Source organism: Vitis riparia, chromosome 2 (genome assembly GCF_004353265.1).
Source record: "Vitis riparia cultivar Riparia Gloire de Montpellier isolate 1030 chromosome 2, EGFV_Vit.rip_1.0, whole genome shotgun sequence".
Lineage (NCBI taxonomy): Eukaryota > Viridiplantae > Streptophyta > Magnoliopsida > Vitales > Vitaceae > Vitis > Vitis riparia.
Genome location: NC_048432.1, coordinates 19,060,818 through 19,077,928, shown reverse-complemented (window position 1 = coordinate 19,077,928; position 17,111 = coordinate 19,060,818). Strand labels below are relative to the sequence as shown.

The window sequence follows — 17,111 nt, the reverse complement described above, 5'->3', positions numbered from 1 at the left end:
AATATTAATATATATCAATAATTTGCAAATGTGCTAATAATTGTTTAACTTCATTGTCATTTTTTCAATATTTTCTATAGTTGGATATCATTTTTTTCATATCTCAAATAGAAATTCTTTTTCTTTTTTTCCTAAAATTACCGAAAAGTCAATAACTTAATAAAGTTAAAATTATAGAAAATCAACATTTGCAAATGTGCTAATAATTATTTAATTCCTTGATTATTTTTTTCAATATTTTCTATAGTTGGACATCATTTTATGTACCTCAAATTTTATTGGTAAGAACTCAATCATCAAGAAATTATATTTTATTTAGTGCTTTTTAGAGACGATATTTTCTTGTTTCTTTTTTCACTAAGTTTTACAGTATTATTATGTAATTATGTAATTATCTGATAGGGATATTATTTTATTTTCTTTAACAAGCATCGTTTGAATTTCAAGTAATTAATTATGATTTATTTTCTTAAACCAATTTTAATGAACAAAATTTTAATTTCGAATTTACATTTTTTTTTTTTTTGAAAAAAGAAAAAGAAACTTGTATCTTTACGCACACACATACACACAAAAAATAATAATAATAAAATTTCCCAATTTTATTTTATTTTTATTTAGATTAGGTTGAAGTCGTCAAATTAAACAAAAAATAAATAAAAGCAATTATCAAATAAAGTAAAAAGATCATATCTACAAAAAAAAATCATATTTAAGTTGTAATTATCTTTACAAGTAATCAAAGCATCAAGCAAGCAAGCCTCATTTCTCTGTTTCTTCAAGCCAAGACAAAACTTGCACCTAATTAACCCTCAACTACACTTGATTCAACAACACGTGGTCGCAACCTGAATCAAAATCAATTCAGGAGATCGAATCCAAGGATTATACAAAGGCTTGTATTTAAATAAATTTGATTTTGACCACTATTGTTTTGTTCTTTGATTTTGAAGAACTTGAAACTCGTGGGTACATAAGGGATGATCATGAAAGAAGAAATAAGGTATTATTCATTAGATGATTGAGAGCACATAATCAAGGCTACATAAAACACATGCAAGAGTCTACATTGAAGAACATATGACTCTTTCAGGGTCACTACCCCTGATCATTGGAAACAGCTCAAATGGCATCCCTTGCTCTCTGCTGCAACCTCACCACTATCCCCGAAAATAGAAACAAAAAAAAAAGAAGGAAAACACCATAGACCACATTACCATTCCATGATCCTATCAATGGGTAATTTCTAAATCAAGAAATTAACTTACTAACTCAAAAGAATATACTTTAGCTCAATGATGCATCAATCAAGTGGCCTTTTGTTAAGAATTGCTCAACAAAATCTGGGCATAAGTGCTTATTTAGATTTCCTTTGGTCAGAAACCCTTGTTCCCATAATCTTACAAACTGGTTCATCTTTTGACCGAAGAAGCTTCAAAGCTGGATGAACTTTGAGGTCCCCCATAACTATCTTCTGCCCCGCATCCAACTCGCTTAGATCTACATCAATATATGGAGGGATGATATCTGCTGGACAAAGGTACTTAACAGTCCTTTTTATGGTATTCAAATATGCCCCTGTCAAAGCATAAAGCAAACATGTACTCCATAGTTAGATCAACAATAATCAATCAAAACAACCAAAACACAAATATATATATTTATATTTTGATGATCAAGGAACCTTCCATGGACAAGCCCTTAGCACTCTACATGAGTACCCAAACCTTAGGGCACTGACCACACTCGCAACAACCAGCACCAAGTAAATCAGGGAATTAAACCAACAACAGGATTTAAACCAGGGGCCAGCCATGCGCCTCCACCACACATCCTAGCATTCACCCTAACCAATTGGGCCACACTAGCAGGCTCCAAAACACAAAAATATTTGTTTAAGAGTAGCAAACATTCAACCTAAATTCTGGACAAATTCAGGGGCATTACCTCTGAACTAAATAGAATGAAGGATACCAACAAAGTACTCTCCTTTTGGCAAGAGCAGTCTTGACAAAGATAAATTGTAAGGTGTGAATTCCTACTAATAACTACTGTGTTTTCAAGGGCTTCTTTTCAAGTATCACTTCTTTCATTTCACATGCATGGGACGTGCCATGCACTGTAGTCCAATAATAAAAAAGATGGGACTGAATTTATTAAGTCTAAACACCAATTCGATCAATTCTCCTAGTTCACCAGGACCAGTTTCCCATCATCATCTCTAACAGCTCTAAGGTTGTTGACTGAATTGAACCTTTTTGAAGAAATAAAATTGCTTGGTCATTACTTTGTACATCATTGTTTCAATATGTGTTTCCCATATACCCAAATCTTTTCATCTTTCCTTCAAACCTTTTATGCATGCCTCATTCACATCATTTCATTCTGGCTGATGAGAAGTTGTAATGGTGAAGAAAAAGAATCTGTGATGAAGAATCACATTGGGATTATTTTAAGGCTCAATGTAACTTAATGGATGAACCTTACCACATAACATCTATCCAAGTAAGGCCACAACTTGCCTCATGGCAAAGCTAGTAGGCTCTCCCATACACCTAGAGTCCCACCAATACTGTCACCACTAAACATCTTGCCTAGGTAAAATCACAACAACTCACCCAATACCTAAGCTAGATAGTTCTTCCCTTGAACTAAGCTTCCAACATCTTTGGCATCTGAGGATTTCATTTTTTGCATCAGCCCTAGTAAAACCTATGCTCAAAAGTGACCTATTAGCCAAACCGAGTAGTTAGGAGCAGAAGTGGTATTCTAGAAGTAACTTCAAGTCTCCAACTCCTCATACATAATGGGGTGACAGTTGAGAAGGTTCAATCATGTTCCAGTAAACCAAGTCAAAGGTGGTAGAACATGGAAACAAATGCAAAAGATGATTTAGCTACAATTAGAAAATTTTCATGCTTTGGGTGGATATGGCTTGTATATGCCAAAATAGTGGGTTAAGATTCAAAGTCTTCATTAGCATGACTCCATCTACTCTACACAAAGAACCAACTTCAACTCCAACTTCATTTTAAATATTTGACAGTATGTCCAAAGAAAATTAATCTTGAGGAAACCCATAACTCTATCTCCCTTTATACATCAAGACTAAATACTCCCATTTGTATTGTTTCACAACCTCACAGTGTTGAATTGCTACAGCTATTCAGTATTCACCAAGCATGACATATAATTAACCAAAGCTGACTTACTTGTGTTTTTATTAGAATCAAATCTCGAGCGGTCAAAACTACAAACACTTGATAAGTATCAAAATGCGTTACCTTTTTTCAATCCAGGAGACACATCTTCTCCCCTAAAAACAAGAGGAACATCAACCTTCAATAATGCGTGAGAAGGGGCCCTTATAAAGGTCACATTAAGCACTGCATCCGTGCCTGCATGCAGATGAAGCTGAAAATATCGCAGGAAACAGAAATTCCAAATAATGAGGCCCAATTTCCGATCAACAAGTTTCAAAAACACTTGTTAAATCTCTTGTTTCAGAAGGCATGTTATATTTTGTCGTTTCTCCCAATCAAATCAAAATTTTAAGTTCTTTCCAGTTACTATTTTTTTTTCTCAGCAACCAAACAGAACATCTGAAAACCGTACCTTTCGCGGCAAAACCCGAACTTTCTCGATGACCTCATTGGACTCAAAATCGGGTCCGACTTCGAGATCAAACAAACGCGACAAAAAGAAAGACCGGCCCAGGTGGTTGACGAGCTTCCGAATCTGGTTGGTCTTCACAGAAATGAGTCGCTTGTTGCCGCCGTGTTGACCGTCTTCTTGCTCGAACACAATGCTGGGGACGCGGCCGACTTTCCGCTCCTTGGCAGAGATGTTCTTGCCGGAGATGGTGCGAGGGATGGCGCGTATGATTTCCGCGAATTTGGGATCGGGTCTAGGGAAGCCTTCCAGGTACGTAAGCGGTGGTGGTTCGAGGGGGTCCTGGAGAACCGCGGCGGCAGCAGATTGGGAGAAGTGGCGGAGGTGAAGGGCGTTCGTAAGGATTTGGCGATGGCGGTGGATCAACATCTGGCAAAAACTCTGATTCGGGGAGTGAGGGAGAGCAAAAGGGGCTTAAGGAGGGTTTCTGAGGTGAAACGAGTGTAACTCGGACTCGACACGACTCGTTAATTAGGGTGAACCGGAGAGGAGGGACGTTTGATTACTATACATTTTTTTCCCCTTTTTTTGGGAAAAAAAATAGGTTTTGTTAATTATTTGAGCGGTTGATTTATAAAATAAAAAACTAATGAAAAAAAATTAATTCACAAATCCCATTAATACATTAATAAAATATAATTTCTTTTCATGCACTTGAAAAAAAATGAAATCTTTCTATTAATAGCTTAAATAAAAACGAATTATTGAATGAATGAAAAACACTTGAGTGTTTGTTTTGTTTTTGTTTTTGTTTTTTTTTTTTTTTTGAAAACAATTGTTTTCATATTTTATATCATATTTTTTTTTACCTTTTATTAATTTATCACTTGTTTTTTTTTAAAAAAAATTATCAAATATATATATAAAAAAAATCTTTTAAAATCATGTGAAGAAGCAACAACATCAATCTTACTCATCATCAACCAATCTAGTGAAAGGAAGCAATAATTACTTTTAATGTATTGAAAATATTAACAATTGATTTTGAAATCACCTTCATTACTTAGATTTTTAATACTATAGTGCGTCATCAATATGACCCATTCCTCTATAGCAATATTTTTGTTAGACCTATTAGAATTAAGTTTAAGTTGTTATTTGAAATATGACTTTGATTATACTTATGGTTAGATAATAAATATCTTTGCAATTTTATTAAAAAATTTATTATTGACATTAACATTTAAAAAGTATGATAGTTCACAAAAACCATATATTTTTGTAGGTTTCTGAAACAATTTGTATTGCAAATGATTTTTGAAATGGTGAATCTCAATAATGGAATACATTTAGAGGAGGATGAATAGGTGTTGTAGAACAATTTAAAAATTCTCCCAACAAAGATTACCTAACTTTAAACTTTCTCGATGTTAAGAAATTTCTCTTCTAACAACTATTCAACAAAGTATAACATCCACAAGTAAGAATGTATGAACCAATACTCCCCCAATAATTTATAAATGCAATACACACTCACCAATCCTAAAAAATAAATCAAAAGAATAATTATCTCATTAACTCATATTAATTTACATCATGATATTATTAACCAAAATGAACAGAAAAATTATTAAGAATATTTCATGGATCATCACACTTATATCACTTTATATTTATTCCATTCAACATGTATGCTCAAGTAATCAATAATATCAAAAACAAAAATTAAATCAAAGTGTAGAGTGAGAGAAAGAGACAATTAACACCGAATTTTAACGTGGAAAACCTCTCAAGAGATCAAAAACCACGGGTTTACCACCGATTAAAAAACTCCACTATGAAGAATAAAAACTGAGTATAAGATTTTACCTAACTCAAACTAACTAATCATTCTCGGACTACTTGACTAATACCTTTACTTTTAGCTTCTCACCTTCATCTTCCGAAGCACACTTAGAGTCCGCACCAAGTCAATCTCGGTCTCTTCTTGAATCCACATAAGAAGAAAATAAGTTTTTGCACAAATCCAAATAGAATGAGAGATTGAGATATGAATGAAGGAATGAATCAACCCAATTATTGCTCAAGAAAATCCATTAAAAAACTAGTTTGGAAAACATTAAGAGAAGTGGATTTTTTTTACAATAAAAAACCCCTTAATTAAGAAAAGATATGAGAAAATGAAGAACACATGGAGTGACTGCAACTCTCTCCACTTTTCTATAGTATTTCTCCAGAAAACGAGAGAGGATTGTTTTTTAAAGTGTTAGAAAGAAGCCTTTAATCTAATGACTGAGATTTGATTTAAAAAACAAGTTAGTTGGATCGATCTGCCCCTACACCTAAATCGATCCAGAAATAGGGGAATAAAAGTCTTGCACCAAAAACCATTTCTTACAACTTATTAACACATTTAAAGATTAAAAACGAGGTTGATTAAATCACCACACACTCGGCTACACACCTTGGCCTCTTAGCAAAATCTCAGTTTTCAAAAGTCAAGTAGTCCGAATAAAAATTTGAAAGCCGAGTTAGGGGACACTTAGGAATTTTGTCCGGAATTACCAACCTAGTTAAACACTCGTAATTCTCCTTATACATGGAGAGTATTTGTAAAATCCAAATCAATATATATATATATAAAGGAAATTTCATAAAAATCATATGCTTATTATTTCCCAGCCTCAAAAGATTTAAGTAAACATAATTTGGGTTTGAACAAATCATATGGTCGTGCTCTCACACTAATGCAATCTTATGTCTAATCATATCATGTCGTGATATTAACATGCCCATGGCACATTAATCCATTTCAAAAGAAATTACACCCTCATACTAACCTACCCGAGCCTTATCCTCTCATTTTAAGAGAGGCCCATGTGTGTGTTGCATTGGCTTAGGATCGTGCTATAATCATCGGTATCGTTCAATCTTACAAGCCAAACCCGCCATTCTCACTAATTTAAATAGTGTCATGAGTCACTTTTCACCTGTGTTGGAGAGACATTGGAAAAAACTTTTCCACACACCACCACATTGGATATTCCACTTAGAGAATGATTTTCCGAATAAAAAATTTCAAACCATTGAATATCTCAACTTTATTTTTTCGGCAAGTCACGCATGCAAATCATATAGCACGCGTATCATGTTGTGACAAGGCTCGAACATGCATCATAGCAATGCATCTCATATCTTCGAAGCCTAATATATGTTATTAGTTTTCTAAATATGCATATACAATCTTCAAATCTCTAACTCAAAAATCTTTAAATCTCCTATTCAAAAGTTTTGAAATCTTCATAAAAGTTTTGGATCTTCATATTTTCAATATATGATATGTACGACAAATAACAAAATTTAATAAACTATGATATAATTTTTTTTATACCCGTGATATTTGCATCACATTTTTTGATACGTCCTTGGTATCTTATATATTATAAATTTTGTAACACGTGATAAAGTAAAATTTCACTTTCTAAATTAATCATTTGAAAATTCCTGGTAAAGTAACAAAATTTAATCCTATTGGACAATTAATACTTAGAAAGACAAAACAACCCCTGTTTTTATACCCTGAATGACATAATGGCCCTTTTAATACAGACCGCAACAACCGTAGAGACTTGGAACGTAGAAAAACTGACGCCAGACGCAGCTAACGCGTATTCCATGATTCGTTCCTGTCCTCCAAAGCTGGCGGTGTATGCCCGGGAACAAACCAAAAGAAGCCGCCGCCTCTATTTAAATGGACCAAAATGCCTTTCACTCCTTTCAAGCCGAAGCCACTTAGAGGCTTCAAAATTGAGGACCCACTGAGGATAAAATGGTCAACCTATGACAGCACAGTCCTAGTTGGTCAATAAAGTCTCTCCAGCTGGTGAATCCATAAAAGCTCCGACGAAGTTAGCTCTCGATCAATTTCTGGTAATTCCAATTAATTTCTCGGATTTTATTCCTTTTTTTGCTTTGATTTTTCAATCTGCTATGTGCTGTTCTTTTGTTTTTTCTCTTGATTTCTGTTTATATTGTTGTTATTATTATTATTTTTAAAAAATTTATCTGTTTGTTTGCTGAGAAAATTTTGGAAAAGAAAAAGAGCCGGGAATCTAAAGGCAGTATTTTGGAAAACAAAAGCAGTGATCATATCTTTATCCACTTTATCTTTAATCGCTATTCTGTTTTTATCTCTAGTCAATTCTCAATACTTCTCGATGAAAAAATCACCAGCTCAAAACCCTTTATGAACATTTCGTATAAAAGCAAATTGGGAAATGCATGATTGTCTTTCCTACTTTGTGGTTGACATGCCCTTCTGTGTTTCCCTAGTTGAAAGTAAGATTCAAATTTCAATAGTGTGGTGCTTTAGAAATCGTTGTGATGTTGATGGTAATCGGTTTGCCTTCTAAGTTAGTAGCGGAAGTTGCTAACAAAATGAAAATTACAAGTATATTGGACAATATTGGAATCTTCTTAGGTTTTTAGGGGCAAATTTTTTAGGTATGTTAATGGAACAAATTCTTCCTCATGAATCCTTGGCTTTGAAGGATAGGTTTGGAGCAATGTTGTGAACACTGATTTTCCCATGCCAATTGGTTTGCAAAAATGTTTGGGCATGGGTTAATTAGTTGGACTGGATTTTAAGTGCTTTGAAATTCCATGCTTAACAGGAAACCAAAATGGAGAAACTGAAGTTCCAGATCTTCGAATTTCTTCAATACAGCTGCTCTCATGTAACCGGCTCAAAACACTCTCCAAGAGACTCATTCCCAGAAACTGAGAGTGTCTTTTCAACAAGGGCATCTAGACCCTCTCCATAAGAACAGGTGAGCTTTCTTTCGACAAGTTAGTTCACAAATATGTACAATCTTGTTGCTTTAATGGTAGAGAGTATTGCTAAGGAGACATTAAGAATATTGTTAGGAATTTGAGGCTAATCCAAACTATGGTAATCACCCTAGAAGGGGGGTAAATAGGGTGATGGTCTTTTTTTCACAAATTTAAACCATGCAAAAATAAGAGACAATTATATGTAAATATATAATAATTAATATATAGACAATTGCATATAAATTAAAGAGTAGGGAAGAGAGAATGCAAATACAAGAGTTTATAGTGGTTCGGCGCAACCCGGCCTACATCCACTCTCCTCTAGCTTCAATCCTGAGCTTGAGGTTCCACTAATCCAAGGCTTCCAAACCAAGCCTTCAAGCAATACAATTGGATTATAGTTCCAATTCACCCTCTTGGACTTTTGACTCCAAGCACCCTTTACACTTCTCAAGAGATATCCCACTCTTGAACAACCCCTCAAGTGATACCTCACACTTGAGAAACTTCCTCTCAAAGATTTACAAATGAATGATCTCTCAAAAATCCTAGCACAAGAACTTTAAGCTCAAATGATATAAGAAAAATTAGGATTGAATGGTGCACTAAAGATATGCAAGTTATGAAACAATGGTGCACTCAAAAACACTCTTTCAAGGCTCAAATATAATCAAGAATGATTTGGGAAGGTTAAGCTTATAAAACAATGAAGATTAGAGCCTTTTTATAGAAGAAAAAAGTCAAACTAGCCGTTGGGGGTTCGACCGGTCAAGTTAGGGGTTGACCGGTTGACTAGCCGTTAGGAAAAGTGATTGTTGGGCCTCAACCGGACCTCAATCGGACCTCAACCGAACCTTGACCGGGAAGAGAAGGCCACTGGGAGAGAGAGAAACTTTTTGGCCTTCCTCAACCGGTCCTCGACCGGACGAGCACAACCGGTCGATCGGTTGAACCGGTTGAACCATTTTTTTGGCTCAACACTCAACCTTTTTCAACTTAAAAACCTTTTAACACAAGTTTGGAAATCATTTAACACAAGATTTTAGTTGAAAACATGAAATCATCCAATTCTTAAGATATTTAAAACAATATTACTCTTGAATGATTTTGGTGCATAAATAAAGAATGAAATGCATGAAAGTTTTAGTGCACCAACAACCTTACAAAGAGATCTTAAGAAGCTTTGGTCTTGAAAAACTCTTCTCTTTGAGGTGGTCTTCTTCTTCACGATTTCTCCTTGGCTTGATTTGTCTTTGGATTGCCACTTTGGAAGTCGTCTTGCCTAATCACACTTGAAATATGATCATTAGTTTTAAATTTTGTTTTGTTATCATCAAAATCAAGATTAGCCAAACCTTAGTTTCACAAATATAATGACCAATTAGCTCTAAAAATGGTAGCACTAAGACCAAGTTGGGTTCTAATAAAGATAAGAACAGCAGGCTTGAAGGTGAAAATGATAGTGAGCATGCTAAAGTGTACATGGTTAGCTTAATCAAGAAGAAGCTATTGCTTGTGACTGATGTGCGTTATTTCGATGGCTCGATAGGGAACTAAACTAATAAATTTCACAAAATCTTTGTGCACTTTATCTGCATGTGTTCAAAACTGAACATTGTTTTAGTAAATCTTTGATCCTTTACTTTTCAAAAGGTACAAAGACAATTTCTGCCTAAGGATTGGGTGGTAATCAGTTTTTGAAGAAAGGTCAAATTGACATAGTAATGGCTATTAAATAGCAGAGATAAAAGTAATTTGATTTTCAGTGTTATTTAAGGCTACACGGAGGAATAAAGGAGATATCTAGGTAGTGCAGACTGCAGAACTAGAAATCCTACTATATGGTGTTGAAATCATGGAGCAGCAATAAATATGTAGGAATGGAGGCCACAGAAGGACATTAGGAGGGTGTTATTATGGCAAGAACCACCCCATGCATAAAGAAGTTAAATTTATGCAGATATAACTCATGAGCTCAGTTCCTATTTAGATATTTTTCTTTTAGTCCTGATATCAATGACTGAAACATGAGGGTTAGTAAGTGTGAATTTTGAACTTAAAAGTATGATATATGCGGTTCACCACATCTTTCCCCCACCCCTGTGACAGAGAAAAACAGGTGCTATTAACTGAAGCCCATAAACATTGCTCCCAAACAATAAGACAGCAATAAGATGAGGAGTCATTGAATGTCTGAGATTGATGTCGAAGTGTTTATGCAAGCTAAATCCTATGTCCTTCCAATTTCTTCTGCAATTTGTTTTCCTAATTATTTGAAACAGGATATATCTAATCTCCTCCTTGACTATTATTATATTTCCTTCAAAGAATGAGTTCAACTCTTGCTTTATGAAATGGAAGTGGCTTGCAAACTATATTTGTGATGATTTTTATGCCATCCATGGAACATTTGCTGTCCGTTTCCTCCTTTCATAATTATTACTCATTTTCCTAAACATTCTTAACAATGTCATATTTGGAGTTCTTTTTTTTTTTTCTTTTAATATAAAGGTTCAGCATATTTATTAGTGCCAGTTAATACCGCCTGAAAAGTTTGAAATACAGATACCAATTCTATTATTCATGTTATTGATGACAGTGGCAGTGGCAGTGGTTGTATTTATTAATTATATAATTTTCAGTGGTTGTTGACATATAAAGCCCATGTGCGCGCTAAAAAAATGTATGCATTATGCAAACTACATGTTCCCTTCTTAATAGGTCTGAATATTGATAATGTGAGATGAAGTGAAATTCTGCAATTTGTCTTTATTTATATAGATGAAGAACATTTGTGTCCTTTTTTTGGAACAGACTTAGTTTTGCTATTCTTCAAACTACTTGTTTTGCAATCTTCATCTTCTAACAAAGTCATCTAGCATCTGTTTGGGTTCTTTTGTTCGTATTCCAGTGTCACATATTGATCCAAATCTTTCCAATGCACGATTGTAGACAATAAAACAGGTCCTAGTTCCTTAATTTCACCAACTTGGCTGAGAACATTCCACCGTTCCTTCATTTGTATTTTTTATCTTTTTTTTTTTTCTATGTACAGAAAGTCACTTTATCTAGGGTTCTCATGTTCCTTATGCCAATTCTAGAATTCTGATTCCTTGTACTTCACCCCTAAGAAGGTACCAACCAATTCTGTTAATGGGTCCCTTTGGGTTAGGCCTAATAGGCAGTTGCGCTGATGAAATCCAAAAACTGACAAGCCAACCGATGAAATCATGATATTTACACTCCCCTTTCACTTGACATACCACATGACTCTGCATTCCCCGTCTGGCCTCAACTATCATTATTCTACTGTTTTCCATTAGGTCTCATCTTTAGTCTTGTCTTCTTCTTCATCTTCTTCTTCTGCATCAAGGTAAATGCTATAATTTGTGAGGTGAAGACCCACAGAGAGGCTTAATCCTGTCATTCACAATATAGAGGCACGAGTAGGATACTGCTCGTCTATGAGGATCCATGGTGTCCCTACTTATTTCTGTTTGTTCTACTTTTTCTCTTCCAATGTTTCTCTTTATTTCCTGGTGCATTAAGTTCTCTCGCTCTGCTGTGCCAATTTTGCAATGAATTGACCTCCCTCTTAGCTGTCCGAGACTCATGAAAATAAAAGGTGGCTCACTTTTGTTTTCTTTTCCTAACCAAGATTACTTTTCTTTCTGCTTACCCTTCAATAAACTTAGTTGACACTGTTTGGAACATTTTCTATGTAACTGTGTTAGATTATTTTTAACATGAAAATAGTCATGAAATTGCATTTCTTATATTATGGCCTTTCTAAGCTGAAAACCACAGTTCTCATTGGCTTGTGGCTCGACATGACTAATCCCGTCTAATTTGTTCCCCAGATTTCCCTTGCTTTGGATCTATTATCCTTTGCTTCTTGCTGTTGTACTTATTCTTTTGTAGGTTTTTTGATGAATGCTTGTGTTCCATAAAGCTGCATGTAGGGCCATCAAAATTATGTTGAAGTCATCCGCATTCTTGTTCCGAAACAGCCTTTATTGTGATCATTTCTGAGAGGTTGGGGTGAATTTGTCTAGTTTTCGAGTTTTTTATGCTTCTTTATCATTACCCAGTTGTCCACATCTTCCGATGTGATTGGATTTCAGTTGGAAGAACTTGTGTGAATTTGTTCTCATACCTGCACCCTTTAGAAAAACCCTCTTGTGGGTTTTTGGAAAATCAAGGCACATTTGTGTTGATAAAAATTAGGTGGGTGGGGAGGGCAAACTTTAGATGACTTTGCATGTGCAGTGTTAGGTACAAGTGTTGAATTTGTTGGGGTCTTTTAGGACAATGGCTTTTACAGGAAGGATGGGGAAAATACGATTAGGATGTGGTGGCTCTGTGCCCTAGGGCATACGCAGAACGTGCAAGTATGATGAAGGCATTTGCCATCACTCCTAATATGTTACCCACTCTCTCTTGAAGGAGTTTCTTTTCTTTCAATACTTTCATTACATTCATGGACTGAAAACCATGGCCCAGGGATCATGGAGGATTTGGCGTGATCAAAGGGCATCTTGTGATATTATTGTTCAAACTAGTAATTTTTTTACTTTTATTTTCTCTTATATTTTCAAAACATGGGTCCGAAACTGAAACCACGATTTTAAATTATTTCTAAATTTGTTATAAAGTATTTTTTTTAAGAAAAAAAAATTCAAACTCTCAAAGTGGTCATTGACCCTTTCGCATTTGTCATGATTGCATTTTCTTCTTTCATAATAATATTTTTGTAAGAGTTTATTTATATAGAATAGGGTCGATATTAGCCTAACCTGCACGGTATTCAAATATGGATTAAAGTCTTAAGAGCGAAGGCAAATGTGTATTGGTGATAATCGGACGGCTATTATTTTCACGTGTAACGTTTTGGTTTGATGGATTATGTCACTCCACTACTATAACTCAAGATAACTTGCCTTACCACCACTGGGCTGAATCTATAGCCACGTGGACGGAGGAAGAGTCGCGGCGTGTCCATCAAGGTGAAATCCAACGTCCGTTAAGCCTCGGAGCCATCAATGGGGCAGCTAGAGCTAACTGCTCTTCTTTGGGCTCCGGGTTGCTCCAGAGCAAGAGGCTCGGCACCAGGTTCGGACCCCCTCATTTTGAACGGCTGTGATTGCATCTATGCTGCCCCACTCCTATTTAGTCTCTCCGCACAGAGCTGTTACGAAATTCAAGTGAGAATTTGGCCTTGGTCTCAGTCTCTCCTCTCTCGTTGCAAAACGCAGCGTTCTAGGGTTTTCTGATAGCTGAGCTTCTTGTAGTGGCGACGCAAATGGCCGACCACGAGGATTCAACTCCTTCCCCCGTTGAATCGATGATGGAGAAGATCTCCGAGAAGATCCACGGTCACGATTCGTCGTCTTCTGATTCCGACAACGAGAAATCGTCTCCCTCAGCTTTCAAAGCCAAGGTTTATCGGATCTTCGGCAGGGAAAAGCCTGTTCACAAGGTTCTCGGCGGTGGAAAACGTACGTAAAGTGTACACCATCGATGATCTTTTTTTTTTTTTTTTGTGTGGTTGCTAGGAAAAAAAAAATGCGGCTTGAGAAAATGGGAATTCGAAATCTGAACAATGATTTCTGATTAATTGTCAATGATAAGTTTTTCATTTTTTGGGTAATGTTTTCAAACCTGATTTTGATGACGGTCTGGGAAATTGCCGGAAAGGGAACGAGGGTTCGGAATCCAAACTCTAGTTTTCTGATTCATCACTGGTTCATGACGAAACATCTGGTTTTTTTTTTTTTTGTTGTGGGTTTTTTGGATCTAATTTCATTGAGAGTGTCTAGAAACTAACCTTTAGAATTTGGATTCATATTAAACCCTAGTTTTATGATTGTTTTTTTATTACTTTTGTTTAAAATTTTGGCTATTTTTTATTCTAGATCTAGGTATGTTCTTAGATCAGGCATGCGGATCGATAGTGGTTCTGATAAAGTTTAAACTTTTCGCTCCTTTACCAAAGCTGCTAGGGTTCTCACACCTTTTTGTCATATAAACATTCAAATTTAAATCTAAATAATTGTATGCTCGTCTCTTTGCTTAAAAAAATGGAAAAAAAAGGGTAAAATGAACATTCGAATCTCAGGTGTCATTCTGGCTTCCAAAATACGAAGACAAACCTTCATCAATTCGAACTGAAAAATCTAAAATCCAAAATTTTCTCAGCAGCCAAATGGGTGCCTGTTCCACACCGTGGGTCCATGTGTAATGTTTTATTGGAATTTGGGGGAAAAGCTCTAATTTAGTTCTATTTGCTCTTTTGTTGTAGCTGCTGATGTTGTTCTGTGGAGGAACAAAAAGATTTCGGCAGGAGTGCTTGGTGGTGCAACTGCAGTATGGATTCTATTCGAGTTGCTTGAATACCACCTGCTAACTCTAGTCTGTCATTGCTCCATACTCGCACTGGCAATATTGTTCTTGTGGTCCAATGCAACCACCTTCATCAACAAGTAAGATGTTCAGATTGTTGTGAGATTCTCTGATTTTAATATAATTTGTTATCCTTAGTTGAGTATATTGTACGACAGGGCACCACCACACATTCCAGAAGTCCACATTCCAGAGGATCCAGTTCTGCAGTTTGCCTCGGCTTTGAGGATTGAAATCAACCGGGGTTTTACTCTCTTGCGCAATGTTGCATCTGGCAAAGATCTGAAGAAGTTTCTCTCGGTATGTTGATTTCTTATAATCTTGCTTGGGGAGTCCTACTTTGCAGTTTGTATATAACATTAGAAGTGGACCCCATTCCCTGATTGATTGGGTGAATTGTATTATGAATTTTTTTTTGGCATTCCTAGTTCCATATATCATGATTTAATGTAGTTAACATTAGAAGTGTTATTTGGTGGGAATCTCCCCATTTACTTGGACTCTATTCCCTGATTTGATTGGGTGAATCATATTATGAATTTTTTATTAGCATTCCTAGTTCCATATACCATGATTTAATGTAAACTGTTATCATTTTTAGATCGTGTTTTCACAATGTAATATGGGAATGGTGCTGTGATTAATCAGGTGATTGCTGGCTTATGGGTGGTTTCAATTGTGGGCAGTTGGTGTAACTTCTTGACCTTGTTCTACATAGGTAATGATTTTTATTTTTATTTTTAAAAAAAATTAATTTATTGATTTTTTAAACATATTTAATAGTTTTTTGACATTGACTTTTATGATTTCCTAAAACAGTTTTTGTTTTGCTTCACACCGTGCCTGTGCTGTATGAGAAATATGAGGACCCAGTGGACTCATTTGCAGAGAAGGCAATGGTGGAGATCAAGAGACAGTATGCAGTGTTTGATGCAAAGGTGTTAAGTAGGATTCCAAGGGGTCCATTGAAGGACAAGAAGATTGCGTAAGAAGGGGTGGTCGTAGTTAGAGCCTTTTGATAGGGTTTTGACAGACATTTGGTAGCCATGTTTTGTGAAGGTGTTGTGAATTTTTATCCATTATTGGCTAGAACCCAATTTTTTATTTTTGTGTTTGTTCTTCCAGCGAGTTTGGGTTCACAATGTGGATGAACATGGATATTTGTTACACTTGCTTTTGCTACACATATGGGCGGTATTTACGTGATATATCTGCTCCTCTTCTCTTCTCTGAATTATATGGTGATGATTCTTATTATATTTCAAATGGAATGGTTTCTTGAATATTGGGTCAGTTTCTCTTCCGGAGTGTTGATTGCCCCATTTGTCTGACTCTGAGTCAGAGCAGGGTTTTGGTTGTTTCAAACATCTGGTTCATGCAAAGCGTGTAAGCGTATTTAGGGTGAAACAAACAAGATTTAAGGTCTGTTTTGGTGGATTGTCTAGGGTTGAACTTTAGGTGTATGATTGAGATCCGGGTTTCTCATTAGATGTTTAGTTTTCCGCTATTTGCTTGCACGTTGGTTGGTGTGCATATTTCTTGTGTTCTATGGCATATATGTTTTATGCAACCTTCAATGTATTACTTGCCATAGCTTTTTTGGAGTTATTGTGCCCAGTCGTCCTAGTTGGAAGGGTATGAATCTCTCAAGATTGGGCTACTAGATATGTGGGGATCATTTTGTTTACACTTGTGCAGTTGCAGGGAGGTCTGTTTGCACATTTTACCCGTGGAATGGATCAACTTTGTTTGTCTTTTTTTAAGTGTGTAATTAACCAACATGTTATTTGTCAACTTTCAAGGCATAGGCCCCTGAAAGGAGGTGTTTGCTCTTGGTTTTGTCTTGTTTAGGTTCCTTTTTTATCAAATAAATTAAAGGGTACCGTTTTGTATGCACTTCTTGTGTTTAATGTTAAAATATCAGTGATTTTTTTCATGATTATATTTTACGTGGAGATTTCAATTTTTTTTGAAAAAAAAAAAACAAAAAGAAAAAATGCATTCATGTATTTCACATAAAAGTTTTTATTTTAAATAAACAAGCATCCAAATATTGTTTATTTTTATTTAAGATAACAAATTGGCATGAAAGCCGTACCTACATATGGATAGACTGAATTATTGACTGTGATTTCTTTGACATTGTTCGACTCAAATGCCACAATGATGACAACTTACTGAACTATTACATAAAATAAAAGTAGGCTGCAATGCGTACACAGATAACCACCCAAGCAGGATGATTGTTCATATTATATATATAT

General features: G+C 35.5%; 2 protein-coding genes across 2 annotated transcripts; one reads left to right on the top strand and one right to left on the bottom strand.

The window, feature by feature from the left end:
• Positions 1–981: 981 nt before the first annotated feature.
• LOC117927503 (50S ribosomal protein L25) lies at positions 982–4,132 on the bottom strand. The gene is made up of 3 exons (XM_034847035.1): positions 3,616–4,132; positions 3,285–3,414; positions 982–1,578 (listed from the first exon to the last, which is right to left on the bottom strand). The coding sequence occupies exons 1-3, from the start codon at positions 4,039–4,041 to the stop codon at positions 1,358–1,360; spliced, it is 777 nt and encodes a 258-aa protein (XP_034702926.1). The 5' UTR covers positions 4,042–4,132; the 3' UTR covers positions 982–1,357.
• A 9,062-nt stretch (positions 4,133–13,194) lies between these two features.
• Positions 13,195–16,130, top strand: LOC117931148 (reticulon-like protein B2). The gene is made up of 6 exons (XM_034852054.1): positions 13,195–13,649; positions 13,737–13,943; positions 14,747–14,927; positions 15,006–15,147; positions 15,496–15,565; positions 15,667–16,130. Coding segments are annotated over exons 1-6 (771 nt in total). The 5' UTR covers positions 13,195–13,648; the 3' UTR covers positions 15,837–16,130.
• The last annotated feature ends 981 nt before the right edge of the window (positions 16,131–17,111 follow it).